The following is a 12,696-nucleotide window of genomic DNA, read 5'->3' as shown; positions in this document are numbered from 1 at the left end:
CTGGGGCAGGTGGGGTGGGACAGGGCAGAGACTGTGAGAAGTTGACGAGAGAACAGAGGTAGCCCCAGGTCAGGGCTTCAGCCTGTTGGGGACAGCAAGGCTGATATAATATGAAAGGACTGAAAATGGGGAGCGGTGGGGAATAGTGCTTGCAAAGTAACAGAAGGGATGTCATCCACACGGCGGGGCGCTGCCCTGTTCCGTGGGGACCATTTGGGTGTCAGGACACTCAGTACTTTCTGGGAACATCAGCTCCACCCATAGTTTGGAAGGACCCTAAAACAGATGTGTGCCTTTGTATCGTGGTGAAAGGGAAAAGCCTTCACGACTTTATCAAAGAATCCACTTGGTGCTTGAGAGAGAGCGTGTGGTGTGTTCATTTAGGCACATAGAGTAGCAAGCAGCCAGGGACCCAGAAGATCAGGCCCGATTCTCTTGCAAGACCCTTTCAACTCTGAAATTCTCTAAATATGTTTTACTGAAGTTTTAGTTTTAGAAAGAGCTTGCCTGGTGTCAATAAAAGATGCACACCAAAGGGGGTACAGACACAGGAGAGAAAAAATCAGACAGTCTCACTGTCGGCACAGACCGTGCTGTCTCTGTGGGGTCTGCTTCCCAGGCGCAGTCAGAGGCGCTGTTGTCGTGCGCTCTATACAGTTGTGTTCTGGCGTCTTGGCTCTAAGTGCATAGAATGCCCCGCAGCCCGAGGGTCCCCTTGCAGAAGCAGCACCTTGTCACGGAAACAAGGGAGAGCCAGGGGCCAGGGCATGTGGATGGAGAGTGGAATCATCCCATCCAGCTCCTCCTCCCTTCGGTTCCTGGAGGCAGCTACGGTTGGCTCAGGGGAGGCACCAGGGCCTCCCTGGCTGTCCCTGGCCCAAGAGCGTCCCCTAGCGCCCTGGGACCTCCCCCTGGGCGTCTGGCCGGGATATTCTGGGGCTCAGCCCAAGCTGGTACACGTTGCTTCCTCCTAGTTGCGGAGCTGGCTGGATCTTCAGGGACCTGAGCCTTCGGGCCACTGGGACCCCCAGTGGCAGGCCAATTGGGCTGAGCCGTCTCCTTCCGAAATGCCCTGAGCTGCTGGAGAAGCTGACTCTTCCCAGTGCAGTCCCTGTGACACAAGAGACGATCAGTCAACACCAGACCTCCCCACAGGAAGGGGCCAGAGTGCTTCCCGAATTGTGTTCCCTGGTTCTCAAGAAGGTAAGTGAGAGATTTTGGCCTCTCAGCCTGTGCTGAGTCACAGGGCATGTCAGCTTATTCAAGGCTTCTGGGAGTTCCCCTGTGTGACACATTTTTTTTTCTTTTTTCCTCTATGCCTAGACTTAGACATGTACTTGAGAGGGAGAGCTGCCTTGGACTCTGACATTCCCAGAGGATAGGATCCATAGGCTTTGCAATTTCAAAAACAAGAGATACAGCATATAAGTCTGAGTGGCCCCAGGACCACTGTGCGAGTCCTCTGCCCGGTGGGAAGCGGGCCGTCTCCAAATGGGACACTGCCCTTCCTCTTCTCGTTTCTAGCCCAAAACCATCACTTCATTCCATCCCAACAACTTCACTTCCAGTGCTATCAGGAGTAGGGTGTACATCGATTTGAGAAGCTGTTTTTCAGAAGGAAAGCACTACTCCCTTCTCAGGCGTGAACTAAGGTATTCTTGGTGATGTTGGGAGGACAGTCCAGGCCGGGCCCCAGGTGAGCTCCCACGGCCACCACCTAGACCCCTCTCCCCAGACCCACACATACTGTCCCTGTGGGTACAAGACAGAGCTGAAAGCACAAATGTTCAGTGTGTGAGGCTGAGGGCTTGTGTGGAAAGCAGAGATGGGACATCCCCGGGTGATGGGAGCCCCTTGGTGGTTACCGTAGCCGCCGGGGGGAAGGACTCTCCTGCTCAGGGGGGCCCTGCTGGTCTCTGAGAGCCACTGTCTCCTCTTCCTCCTCCTGGCTGTCAAAGGAGCTGGGGCTGGGGCTGGAGCTGGAGAAGAGGAAAACTGGCTTCACGGGATGTGCCCCAGGCCACCCGGGCCTCCCTGTTGATGCAAGGCCACTGGGATTTCCTGCCAAGTAGTGGAGGGACATCCCCCAGGGCGAAGTACCAAAGCTCAGATTCTGTTTGCTCAGAGCTCCAGCTGGGTTCTTGCCTCCTTGCAGGCAGAGTCTGCTGATGGGACCAAGCGGGAGGGTTGGCCAGGCTAAGCTCCTCACTGAAAGCACTTCTCTGCTGAGCGGTGCTCTGGGACTGCCCACACCAGCAGGACTCCCACCTGCCCGAGCCCCCGCTCCGCCTGAGGCTAAAGTGAGCACTGCAAAGCTGGGCTGTCACCGCTCCCAGTACCTTTCTGATGGCTCCGAGGGCCGCAGATCGATGAAGATGGTGGGAGGCTCTGCTGGGCTCCTTAGCTGCCTGCTCTGGGCCAGGCCCAGCTCAGCCTGGATGCCTGCAGCAGATCTGAGATGAGAGAGCAGGGCTTTTTGTCACTCGGTGGTGACAGAGTGGCCTGAGCTAGGCCCTGTAAGCGCACCTGCTCTTTTGCTCTTCAGAATAGCCCTCAAGATTGGGCCGACAGTGTCCCATGGGACGATCTGTGGTACTGGAAATATTCCCTATCTGTGCTTCCCAGCGTGGTGGCCACTTGCTACAAATAGCTACTTAAATTTGCTTGTAAGCTAGTTAAAATTAAATTTAAAAATAAATTTTAAAAATTCATTTCCTCAGTTGCACCAGGCACATTTCAAGGGTTCAAGTAGCCACGTGTGGCCAGAGGCTACCAATTGGACAACACAGGTCTAGATGCTTATTTTTTTAAACTTAGGTATTTGAAAGAGACAGAGCATAAGCGGGGGTCGGGGGGACAGTGGGAGAGGGAGAAGGGACGCACACCCCTCGGAGTGCGGAATCCAAAGTCATGACCTGAGCCAAAACCAAGAGTTGGTCACTCAAACCACTGAACCACCACCCGCCCCTAGATATTTCTATTGGTCACTGGGTTGCCAGGAACAGGAGGCCACTCCAACTAGCTTGGATGAAAAGGAGAATGCATTGGCTCTCAGATCCCTAAAAAAGAGTGGGAAGTAGGTTTTAAGGGATCCCAGTACCCTGTGCCCATGTCTGCCTCCCATTCCCACCCAGAGACAGGTAGATTCTCACAGAAAGACTCTGATCGGCCTGAGTCACGTTAGACTCCGGGGCTGGCCTAATTAATAGCAGCCAGAGGGGCAGGGTCCTACTCTGGGGGAGCCATGTGGATGCTGAAGGGAGGATTCCCAGGGCGTGTGCGAGAACAGGGGCTTTGGGCCTTGAGTCCCGGCTCTGCCATGTATGGCCCTGGTAGCTCAACCTCTGAGCCTCAGTTTCCCCATCTAGGAATGGAGATAATGACAGCACCTACCTGATCAGATTCTTGAGAGGAAATGAGAACTGTGCCTCAGTGCCGTACCCAGGGTAGACCTGATACATGCTGCAAGGGCATGGCCAGTTCCAGAGAGAGGACAGGCTGTGGCTGGCAGAAGTCTCACCTGCTCCTGGCCTCGTGCTGCGTGGTGTCCTGGGGTATGTCGGCAGAAGGGGCTTGGGACTGGGCGGCACACAGAAGGGTGAGCTGTTCCATGAGCCTGTCCTGGCAGTTCGGCCGGCTGTGGTCTGATGGGAGAGCGGGGAGGCTGCTGAGGGGACACCCATGCTTTGACTTACAGCAGCCTGAGCCTTAGGACCCCTTGGACTCCTTCGTGTGGGTCTACTGTGCACCCCCTCTGCCACCCACAGCCCTCTATGAGGACCCCGCGTCCAGCTCTGCAGGACCAGGGGAGCGATCTGCGCGCAGGCCCCGTGCAGTAGGAGTGACAAGGAACGGTTTCCCTCACTTCCTCACCCCCCAGTCCCACTCGTCAGAGGGAACCATAATTAGCAGTTCTGTGTGTTCACTTTTTAAAAAAAAAAATCGCAACAGAATTATCCTCTATAGATTTTTTTCACGGAAGAGATTACGTCATTCTATGTTAACATAGATTCTCGTCACTGAGTTTTAGCGCGTTCTGTGGTGTCCGAGCTTGACTCCTGCTGGATACTGAATATGGGTCATTCCCGGATTTTCCTGATTATAAACAGTGCTGTAACGAACATTCTCGAACACACATCCTCGCCCACTGGGGTGTGTGTGGAGGATAGACGCTAGCAGTGGAGTAAGGGGGTCAAAGGCTTCTGTGGTTTTAATGAGAGTGGCTTCTGCCACACTGCCCTCCTTAAAGGGTCTATCTGTTACAGCACAGGCCAGCCTCTGCCTGACAGGGGGCAGGGTTTCTCCACATCCTGCGCTAAGGCTTTAAATCACTGACAAACAAAACCATGTTGAAACAGCACTAGGGGCTGTCAGCCACAGAGGAGGTTTGCTCTGGAAGCGGAGGCTGGAACCCCCACCCCTCCTTGCTCTTGCCTCAGACCAGCCTCCACTCATCTGTGGCCCAGGATGGCTGGAGAGGGGAGGAGGAGCTCTCCTTTTATTTACAGAACTGCCCAGAGCAAGGGCACACATGCAGTGGCAGTCATCACATCCCTGGCTTGTTTTGTCACTGGGGAGGTGAGTGGAGGCAGGGTGTGCGTAGCCACTGGCTGAAGGAGGACAAACCCCAGATCTCTTTGCTTCCAGAAAGAGAGGAAGGCCCGAGGAGGTGGGTAGGAAGGAAAGGTGTGAGTCAAGGGTAGGGACCAGTGTGAAGGTCCCCCTCTCCTATCCCCAGACCCTCCTCCACTCCCAACACCCAGTAGGGGGTCATATATATAATGAGTGAGTGAATGAGTGGATGGAAGTTTCCATGGACTGGCACCTGTGTGTTTGGGACCATGGGGCCTGAGCAGCAGAGAGGACATGGTGGGCTGCAGGGCTGACCCTATTTCATTGAGAGGGCCTGGAAGGAGCTGCTTGTGGGCATACATTCGGGCCCCAGCATTCAAGGTCAGACCTCGGCCCAGGTGGTTAGCTGCCCACCACGTGGCTCTAGGTGCGTGATCTCCCCTGTCGCCTTCTTGCCCTGCCAGACTCTGAAGGATGTGATCCAAGTCCCACTCTTCAAGTTCCTGAAATAATTAAAGCAGTGATTATGAGGCAGCGCAGGGTCCTGGTGGCGGGAGTGCCCGATTCTACAGCTGCTGTGACCAACGGAGGCCATTGTGGGTTGTTGCAGGTGAGGAATCCCCAGGGTGTAGGTGCCCGTCCACTTGGACACTCTGTCACCCATACCGCCTGCCATCTCCTTCCTACGACTTTTTTGAGCAATACTTTTGTTTTTGGTACAAAGACTGGCCCAGAAACCCAGTGTCATCTTAAGCTCCTTAGGTTCATAGGGGTTTAATGATGGGAGGTTTAAACGTTTTGCTCTTTAAGATTGTTCTGGGCTGGTGCTGTCACAGGAGGACTGGGAGGACAGCGCTGGGGGAACCTGGCTGTGATGAGAGGAGGGAGGAAGTGAAGTAGGACTTGGTGTTTCTTGTGGATCCTCTCACAGCGCTAGAGGTGTGTGAAAACAGGTGTTTTAGGGCGAGCAGAAAGGAAAGAATGGCTTATTTCAACAGCAATTGATGAGAAAGGAATTGGTAAAAATGACCTTCATGTACAACTTTCATGTACAAGCTAAGGCCAGTTTTCTCTAAGTTGTTAAGAAAATTAATCGAAATTTGCAAATAAGGGGAAAAAAATCACATAATGTTTAAATGTCATGCTAGAGCTTCCCTGACGAGCCCATCTCCTGGAGGCGGGGGTAATTTGGTTTCCACAGGCGACCATGTTATGACTTTGTAAACCAGAGAAACAGGTGCAGTGGTTTTCTGTCCCGTAGAGATGGTAACCCTATAGGTAACGGACAGCTTTGCTGCTTGTCGGATGCTGACCGATTTTGTACTTCATGTGCCATTTTATCTCAGCATCCCTTTCTTTCTCCCCAGAATTTTACAAAATCCTGCTTTCTCATAATCTCTCCGAACCGGCTTTGTCATCCTGCTGGCTCCTTCATTAATGAGCTAAATACAACTTAAACAAGTGGTCACACTATCTGTATGAAAATGAAGCCTTGACCATTTGGGCAATTATGTTTTAACAAAGTTTGTTCTGTATCTTATATGTGGTTGTTTGTCTTTATAAACATGCTTTGGATTAGTCTCCCTTCCTTCCTTCCTCCCTCCCTCTCTCTTTTTCCTTTCTTTTCTTTCCCTCCCTCTCTCCCTTTCTCCCTCCTTCCCTCCCTTCCTCCTTTCCTTTCCTTTCCTTTCTTCCCCTCTCCTCTCCTCTCCTTCAGTCTCCTTGCTGTTGTTCTTGTTACCTCTACTGAGGATGGTCCATCTGCCACGACCACACACCCACTGAGACAGGCATGACCGCCCGCTGAAGGACCTGGGACCATGGACCTAGGGGCCTATAGTTACTGCTGTAGACTAAATGTCTGTGTCCCTCCAAAACTCACAGGTTGAAATCCTAACCCCCAGTGTGATGGTGTTTTGCAGGTGGGGCTGCTGGGAGGTGACTAGTAGGTCCTGAAAGTGGAGGTCTTATAAAAGAGGGCCAGAGAGTTTCCTCGCCTTTTCCACAAGGATCCGGCCAGAAGATGCCATCTGTGAACCTGAAAACAAGCTCTCACAGACATCAGATATACCAGCGCTGTGGTCTTGCACTCCCCAGTCTCTGGAACTGTGAGAAATTAATTTCTGGGGTTTAAGCCCCGCTCCCCTGGTCTATGAGAGTTTATCACAGCAGCCCAGACTAGGACAGGTGCCGTGGGCCAGGCCTCAGGTTGACACCATTCAAGGGACCTCCCCTCAAAGGAAGCGCAGGCTAGGGGTTTCCCTACCTTGAGGGAAAGCACCAGAGGTCCTTCCCGGGGCCCCTCTGGGGGCGTTTCTGGTCTCAGGCCTGCCATTGCCTCTTCTACTGGATTTCGGTCACTGCAGGCTGGGCCGTGGGCATCCCAGGTAACTTTATGGAGTATGTCCTTCTCAATCATCTTCCTCCTCTCCCTTCGGGGGGCTCTGTGGTCTTTGGAGTCTGTGCTCCAACCAGCTGGTGAGGCAGCACCTGGGGGTTCTGTTTTCAGGTCATCTTCCCAGGGGGAGAAGGTGGCTTCTCTGTGTGGCCCCCAGGGGGAACCCTGGGTGCTGAAGGACAAAGCCCCATGGTCACCTTCCTCCCACGTGGGGATGTCAGCAGGCACCCGACAAAGGGAACTGGTCTCACCACAGCTCTCTGCAGGCCCGTCAGGATCCCCGCCTTGCACAGAGGCAGAACCCTTTGTCTTTGCGCCCCCCTTACTCCAGCGTCCTGTGAGTTCCACAGACACCACACCTGCCTGTGGAGAAAACAGGTGTCCTTAGTATCCTCAGAGATGAGCTTCAGGGAATTTGTATGTGTGTGGTAAAATATGTGTGTAACATGAATTTGCTATTTTAGTCATTTTAAAATATTCAATGGCATTAAGTATATTCATAATGTGCAGCTGTCAGCACTGTCTATTTCCAAAGCTTTTTTATCACCCCAAAGGGACTGAGCCTCCCCGTCCCCCAGCCCCTGGTAACCTCCAGTCTACCTTCTGTCTCCGTGGATTAGCCTATTCTAGATACGGCATCTAAGTGGAATCCTACAACATTGATCCTTTTGTGTCCTTGCTTAGCTTATATTTCCAAGGTCCACTGAGGTGGTAGCCTGTGTCAGGACTTGGTTCCGTGAATGTTCCATTGTATGGACACAACATGTTTGGTTTGTCCATTTGGTTTGTTGATGGACACAAGTTGTTTCCATCTTTCGGCCACATAGCCGTTAAGGGGTGGACAAGAAGAAAGCCAGGCCCTTTGACTTCAGAGCAAGCCCATGGCTTCTGCCCCCATGAGCTGGTGCAGATTTTCCTGTCACAAACTGGAAAAAATTCTCCAGGAGTATCACCGAGGTAATTAGAGGAATGAAGACAACATGAGATAAAGTCCTGTGGCCATTGCTGCACCTGTGCTAACCAGAGGGCTTGGCAGCCCTGGGAGTTTCTCCTGTTTGGGATTATACTTCCAGGCACGGCTGAGTGAGTAGGGGACGTCTGTCACGGTGGCAGGTAGAAGACGTGCCCTGCCTGTTTCTGTAGGACGACCCTGTGTCAGGGCTTGCACTGAGAGAGACAGACTGCCAGCGCAGAACTACTCTGCCCATGCCCGTATGAGAGACTTGACCAGACTCCAGAGCGGCCTCTAGCAGCACAGGGCTAGGATGACCCCCCCACCCCCTGAGAAAGCTCCATTCTGCAGGGAGAACTTAGTGTTTGTTCCAACCACACCTGACCTCCCTTTCTTAGAGCATCTACCAAAAGCGGTATTTTTGTGAGTATGTGTCTCTTATAACCCAGAAACATCTGTCACGGGCCCTTCAGGAGGACCTGGCCTCTGTCTCCCTTCTTCATGACTGCTGACTTCCATACCTGCGGGCAGACACACCTCCTGGCCTGGTCACACCCACACAGACCGGCTCTCTGTGGTCGTTCATGGCCCTGACCCTAGTGGGCCCTGTTCTTCCCCTCCCTGCTTCTCCCTTGAAAACCCCAGTCACCTCTGCACAGACCAGACGGAGCTCAGCTCTTTCCCATACTGTCAGTAGTTACTCAATAAAGTCTGCTTTCTCTGCTTTGACGGAAGTCTGGCTCTGTTCGCCTTAGGCAGCATCTCCCATTCCCCTGGTTAATGAGTGACCACTAGTCATAATAGTTAAAACGGAGCTAAGCCAGTCTCTTGGAGCTTTTAACAGGAGCTGAACAGGCCTGACCGGTTGGGGACCTGCCCAGTGATGAAACCATATTGATGACTTCTCTTTATAAAGGGAGCAATTAATTTTAGGCACCAAGCCATTAGTTTTTGGTAGAGTTTTCGGCCTCTGGGAAATGGAAAGACAAGAAAATGGAAATTTTGCTCTGATGGTTGGTGATGACTAACTACGATACTTAGTTACAGAGTGTGCTGTGGTGTTTCCTAATTGTTTCTTTTTTTTTTTTTTTTAAGATTTTATTTATCCGACAGAGAGAGACCACAAGTAGGCAGAGGTGCAGGCAGAGAGAGAGAGGAGGAAGCAGGCTCCCCGCTGAGCAGAGAGCCCGAGGCGGGACTCGATCCCAGGACCCTGAGATCATGACCTGAGCCGAAGGCAGCGGCTTAACCCACTGAGCCACCCAGGCGCCCTTCCTAATTGTTTCTTGCATTCATCTGGCCTCTCCAGCTAGGGACACCTTCTTAGCTCTGAATCCCCACTGTCACCATTATTCAGTCAACACATGTTTGGGGAGTGCTGGGGTTTTAACCTCTTTGAGCTCCACTGCTGTTAGGGTCTAGTGGACACCCACACTCATACCCCATTCTGCCCGCAGGGGCCCAGTGTCGTGGATCCCTGGAGCCTGCTTCCTACAGACCTCAGAAGGCCCATCGGCTGTAGCAAGCCAGGGCCTGGCAGGATCTTCAGCCAGCTCCTCTGACAAGTCTGGGATCAGGGCAGTTTGATCTCGCTGGAAGATGAACAGCTCATCTGGCCCGCAGTCTGACTGTGGACAAATGAGAGGACTTTTTGGTTACAGGGCGGTGGGCAGAGCCCGGCGGGGGGGCCTTCAGGCCCAAGCTGCCCTTTCCTTGCTGCTCTTGTTCTTGAAAAGGCAAATTAGGCTCCATAAATGTTTGTTCAATGAATTTCAGTGCATCCTGATAAGCTCGTGGGGGAATTCTCCAGTCATGGTTTGGGGTCACTGAAATGGCCTGGGAGGATTCTGAGTATCAGTAAATGTATTTAGAGAATAAAAACCACCAAGATTATGACAAACACAGAAGCTGAAAAGCTCCAAAGCTATCCGTGGGGCAGCAGCACGTTTGCCCTGGGAAGGAAGGGCAGTGGGGGCCGAGAAAGAACAGGAAGAAGGCATTTGCTTACCAAGGACGAATCTGAGTCCAGTGATGGGAGCTGCTCCCTGACGGCCTTGAGGATGGCATCCCAGGGCTCTGTCTGGAAGGCCCAGAGAGATGAGGACTCCTCATCTTTGTCTGGGGATGCCATGGGGGCCCAGGCTCTGGGGGCTTCTCAGCATGCCATCATCCAAGCAGCCCTGCAAGGGACACAGGGTAAAGTGCGAGGGTCCTGGGGCCAAGGGTCAGGAGCTCAGGGCGGGGTAGGGAGAGAGGGCTGCCTTTTCAAAGCAGCAAACGACACCGTGGGGGATGAATACAGACTCCCAGACCTCCCACTTGGTTTCCCTTCTGGTTCCACAGGTTCCTGCTCCTATCAGTCCCTGTGCCCGCACTCTGTGTGTGGTGCACGTGGGGCCCAGAAGCAGCTGACCCCTGAGGAACACGGCTTTGATCTGCGCTGGTCCATTTGTATGCAGATTATTTTCCTATAAACACAGTGTAGTACTGTAAGTGCATTTTCTCAACTTTTTCTTTTCCCTAGCTTACTTTATATGGGAATACAACATATAAAGCATTTACAAAATATCTGTCAATCAACTGTATTATCAGTTAGGCTTTCAATCAACAGTAGGCTATTAGTAGCTAAGTTTTGGGGGAGTCACAAGTTGTATGTGGAGGGGTGCCTGGCTTGCTCAGTTGGTAGAACATGCAACACTTGATCTCGGGGTTGTAAGTTCCAGATCCACATTGGGTAGAAATTACTCAAAAATAAAATCTTTTTTTTTTTTTTTTTTTTTTTGTGGGGGACCCTGGGTGGCTCAGTCGGTTAAGTTTCTGCCTTTGGCTCTCAGGTCATGATCCCAGTGTCCTGGGATCAAGCCCCACATCAGGCTCTCTGCTTGGCGGGGGGGGGGGGTGCTTCTCTCTCTGCCCAATCTTTTTTTAAAGATTTTATTCATTTGTCAGAAAGAAAGATTTTATTCATTTGTCAGAAAGATCTGTCAAGAACAGGGGAGGGAGGGGCTGAGGGAGAGGGAGAAGCAGGCTCCCAGCTGACCAGGAAGCCCAATGCAGAACTTGATCCCAGGACCCTGGGATCATGACCGGAGCCAAAGGCAGATGCTTAACCGACTGAGCCCCTTAAAAACAAAATCTTAAAAAAAGGTCTATGTGGATTTTTGACTGTGTGGGGGGTGGGCACTCCTAACCCCTGTGTTGTTCAAGGGTCAACTGTATATAGATATATATATATATAAAGATACATAATAACCTATGTAAAGATACATAATAACCATAATAACCTATACATAGGTAGGTATATGTATATGATAGAGAGTATCTGTGTGTATGACAAATAGACTGTAAACTGTATCCCACATAACATAGATACTATTATTATTTGCCTTTTACAGACTCAGAGAAGTTATATTGTCAGTAAATGGCAAAAATAGAATTCGTATCAGAGTTAGAGGGGATTTCAAGCTGCACTAGTTAGAGGGGATTTCAAGCTGCACTACACTTTACTGCCCCCTTACACAGGACTAGGCATTTTGGAGTCCTCAGAAGATATTTTTGGGTTCACTACTCAGATTAACCTCCTCTACCCAAGCATTTAACCAGAATCCTCCCCCTTTTGTATCTCAGAGCCTAACAGGAGAAAGCCTGGTCCCTCAGGGGTCACGGTGGCTCTAGGAATGTGGGATGATGGTACTTCAGAGCCAGTGTCTGGACGCCCCTTGTGGCACCAGAGGCCACAGTGCATAGATGACGGGAAGAGAGCACACGGGCCCTAGCCCTGTCTAGCTAATATCCCATTAGGATAGCAGCAGGAGATGTGCTGCTTCTGTGGTTAGGGAAGCAGGGGCAGGAGTTGGTGCACCCTGAACTGTGAACAGCAGGGTGGAGACGCAACTCATATACACATCAGCGGATGCGTTTTTTGGAAACGGGGCTCTCTAGGGCCGATTGTAGGACAGCAGAATCACCGAGGTGAAGGCGGCTACCAGAGACTAGGTTCTTCTAGGTAGGCAAGGCAACAGGGGAGGGAAAGGCTCTACCGGATGCAGGAACAGCATAAACAGTGGCTCAGAGGAGCGGAGATTGCCCAACAAGTTGGGGGAAGAAGGAATCTGTTGCTGGAATATGCGGTGAAAACGGACCAGATCGCTCAGGGTCCTGAACGCCCAGGTGAGGACTTAGGCTCATTCAGCGGACTGGGGTTAATGCTTAAAGGTAAGCCAAAGAGCCGCTCCAGTCTCCTCCGAATCCTGGCGCTACATCCACGTCCGTTTCGTGGCTGCAGCCCGTTAGCCCCGCCCCCGGCCCGTCCTGCCCGGAGGCGCCCCGTTGTTATGACAACCAGACGCCAACGGCCTCCCGGGTCAGGCCTTTAAATATCTAAAGCTGGGAAAGAGGAAAACACATCGCCGACCTTCCCACCCACCCCTACTCCCCGATTCCCGCCGTCCTGAACAAATCCCGACCTGTACCTTCGCAGCTGCGGCAGGCCCGAGGCCACTCACCTCAGGCCTCCGCCTCCCCTCTCTACCTGGTCCCGACAGGGCGATAAACAGTCTGCACTGCGTTCCTCTGGTCGCGCCCACCCCCTCGGGCCGCGGCGCAACTATTGAGACTGTCACGGCCTTCGGAATCCCCCTAACCCCTTCTCCGGAATCTTAGATGACTGGGCTGCTACCGCACTATCCCCCCTGTTCCTCTTTCGGGACTTGGCGCGTCCTGCCTCTCTTGAAGCTGGATTGGTTCTCCCGGCCAGGGAAGGGGCGGGGCAGGG

General features: G+C 52.4%; 1 protein-coding gene across 1 annotated transcript; it reads right to left on the bottom strand.

Moving 5' to 3' along the window:
* Positions 1-255: 255 nt before the first annotated feature.
* Positions 256-12,606, bottom strand: DNAAF8 (dynein axonemal assembly factor 8). Its single transcript, XM_044233678.1, has 9 exons — positions 12,395-12,606; positions 9,931-10,102; positions 9,422-9,550; positions 6,839-7,333; positions 4,826-5,075; positions 3,521-3,644; positions 2,340-2,453; positions 1,866-1,979; positions 256-1,111 (listed from the first exon to the last, which is right to left on the bottom strand). Exons 2-9 carry the CDS (start codon positions 10,051-10,053, stop codon positions 829-831), a joined length of 1,632 nt encoding a protein of 543 aa, XP_044089613.1. The 5' UTR covers positions 10,054-10,102; positions 12,395-12,606; the 3' UTR covers positions 256-828.
* Positions 12,607-12,696: the final 90 nt, after the last annotated feature.

The sequence above is a fragment of the Neovison vison genome, chromosome 14 (assembly GCF_020171115.1).
Source record: "Neovison vison isolate M4711 chromosome 14, ASM_NN_V1, whole genome shotgun sequence".
Lineage (NCBI taxonomy): Eukaryota > Metazoa > Chordata > Mammalia > Carnivora > Mustelidae > Neogale > Neogale vison.
This window is presented reverse-complemented; position numbering and strand designations above follow the sequence as displayed.

Coding starts and splice junctions, on each gene's coding strand:
- DNAAF8 (XM_044233678.1), bottom strand. CDS start 10,053: ATGGCATCCCCAGACAAAGATGAGGAGTCCTCATCTCTCTGGGCCTTC. Junction 7,334..9,421: donor CAGCCGATGGGCCTTCTGAG/GTCTGTAGGAAG, acceptor TTTTCTCCACAG/GCAGGTGTGGTGTCTGTGGA. Junction 5,076..6,838: donor CTCTGGTGCTTTCCCTCAAG/GTAGGGAAACCC, acceptor TAATTATTTCAG/GAACTTGAAGAGTGGGACTT.